General features: G+C 27.9%; 1 protein-coding gene across 1 annotated transcript in view; it reads left to right on the forward strand.

The window, feature by feature from the left end:
- Positions 1-516: 516 nt before the first annotated feature.
- The window catches only part of LOC106476210 (inositol hexakisphosphate kinase 3-like), a gene marked incomplete at its 5' end in the record, with an annotated part of 5,344 nt that continues 3,827 nt past the window's right edge, over positions 517-2,033 (forward strand). Inside the window, one exon of the mRNA XM_013936876.2 lies at positions 517-738. Coding sequence (XP_013792330.2) covers positions 517-738 — 222 coding nt within the window. The remainder of the gene's footprint in view (positions 739-2,033) is intronic.

The raw sequence follows: 2,033 nt of genomic DNA on the forward strand, positions 1-2,033 counted from the left end.
TTTATATGCTTTTTTTCTGTTAAATTTACCAATCCAAGCAAGTGACATTGTCAAAAAATATGTCAATTCAGCTGTTTGCTTGCAGTAATGATAAGTAGTATCTCATTTAAATTAATTAGATTTTTAAGTTAAGTAATGCTTATCTAAAAGGAAAAGTTCAACTGTTTGTTCACTATAGGTTTTTGATATGATATATACAATCTAAAATGCTTGATGGTCTGTCTTAAACATCATTAATTTAAGTGTTTGCAGATATCTTGGTTATTGACATTTCTGTACTATCCATAGATATGTTTTATTTGTTCAGTATTATTGCATTCTTTCTACATAAGGCATAATTAGCTGGTGTAGTATATCTTTTCATATTTGCTGTATGTAACTAGGGGTATGTGTATGAGTTCATTAAGTATTTGTTATGATGTTCTTTTTAAGTATTTTTGTTTTATATTTCCACATTTTAAAGAACAAGATTAGATTCTGAATATTTGTCTTGTAGTGGTTGTAAAATATTTTCAGTTTTATCAACTTTTAGTGAACCTTCCAGAATACGGCTTTGTCAGTCTGGCACTATTGAGATTGAAAGTGAACGAGAAGAAAAAGACTTAACATTATTCGAAGAAGGTGATGAACCTGATAAAAGAACTAAAAGTGTTCACAACCCCTGGGTTCTTCGTTGTCATCGAGAGCAGTTAACAAAAATGCATGCAACTGCATCTGCTTCAAAAACTTCTAAAAGGAGTATGATGTTTGTTTCTTTTCATGATACACTATAGTACATAGTTATTTTTACATTTTGGGATATGGTGTTTCTTTTTTTCGATGATAAACTATAGTATATAGTTATTTTTACATTTTGGGATATGGTGTTTGTTTTTTTCATGATACACTATAGTACATAGTTATTTTTACATTTTGGGATATGGTGTTTGTTTTTTTCATGATACACTATAGTACATAGTTATTTTTACATTTTGGGATATGGTGTTTGTTTTTTTCATGATACACTATAGTACATAGTTATTTTTACATTTTGGGATATGGTGTTTAAGTGGGCCAGCTGATTAAATTTATCTTGTATTATTGAAGAATTATCAATTGACTAAGAAAAATTTTTGGATCATTCGTATATTTGTGTTTTTGTGGCATGTTTTCCTTCTTTTTTCTCTTATTTGTCAGCTGAAATATTTTCTTGAACACTTAGATTCATTCACATAACTCATACAAAATTTACGTTATAACACAAATATGTTTTCTTATGTAGAATAGGTTCTTTAAAAAACAACATTTTAATTGATATCACAAGACACCTGGCACATGTCCTGCAGTTACTGTGATACAGCTGATACATGTCCCGCAGTTACTGTGATACAGCTGGTACATCAAAAGTTGGAATTTTAATATAAAATTGCATGCCATTTATTAAATTTTCTAAGTGTTGAGTACTTAGTAATCTTGAAAAGTATTTCTTAAATTATTAATCAAATTAAGGTTTCTGGGAACTTTTTTCTTATGACACTGTATTGGTGTAAGTACATTCCATACAGAACTAACTAGAAGTCACATAAGAATGTAATATTGTCAATTTTACATGTAAAGCTTGCATAAACCTCACAAAACAAGCAGTTTTTCTTTGTCAGTTTTTGTTAGTAAATGTATAAGAGATAAGAAGTATGCTAAAAATGTATAGCTTTTGATCTAAAAATAAAAATTTTATTTTTTCCTATGTTATGCTAAAAACTTGCTTTATAGTCTATTTTGAGTGTGGTGGTAAAAGGCTTATTAGTTTTCAAAATCAGCATTTTACTTCAGGAAAAACAAACATTATCAATCATTTATTTATTATTAGTTTTTTATATTGTGGTTAATTTAAATAACTTTTAATTATCATGCATGTGAAGAGTTTCTTTTTGATGTTTAAATTTGGTAAGATATTTCTTTAAATAATGACTGACACACTTCACCATCACAGATCTACACAAAATTGTGAATCCATTTTTGTTTTTAACTTACACTCTTCACTTAACTGTACAGTT

This window comes from Limulus polyphemus, unplaced genomic scaffold, assembly GCF_000517525.1.
Source record: "Limulus polyphemus unplaced genomic scaffold, Limulus_polyphemus-2.1.2 Scaffold10058, whole genome shotgun sequence".
Lineage (NCBI taxonomy): Eukaryota > Metazoa > Arthropoda > Merostomata > Xiphosura > Limulidae > Limulus > Limulus polyphemus.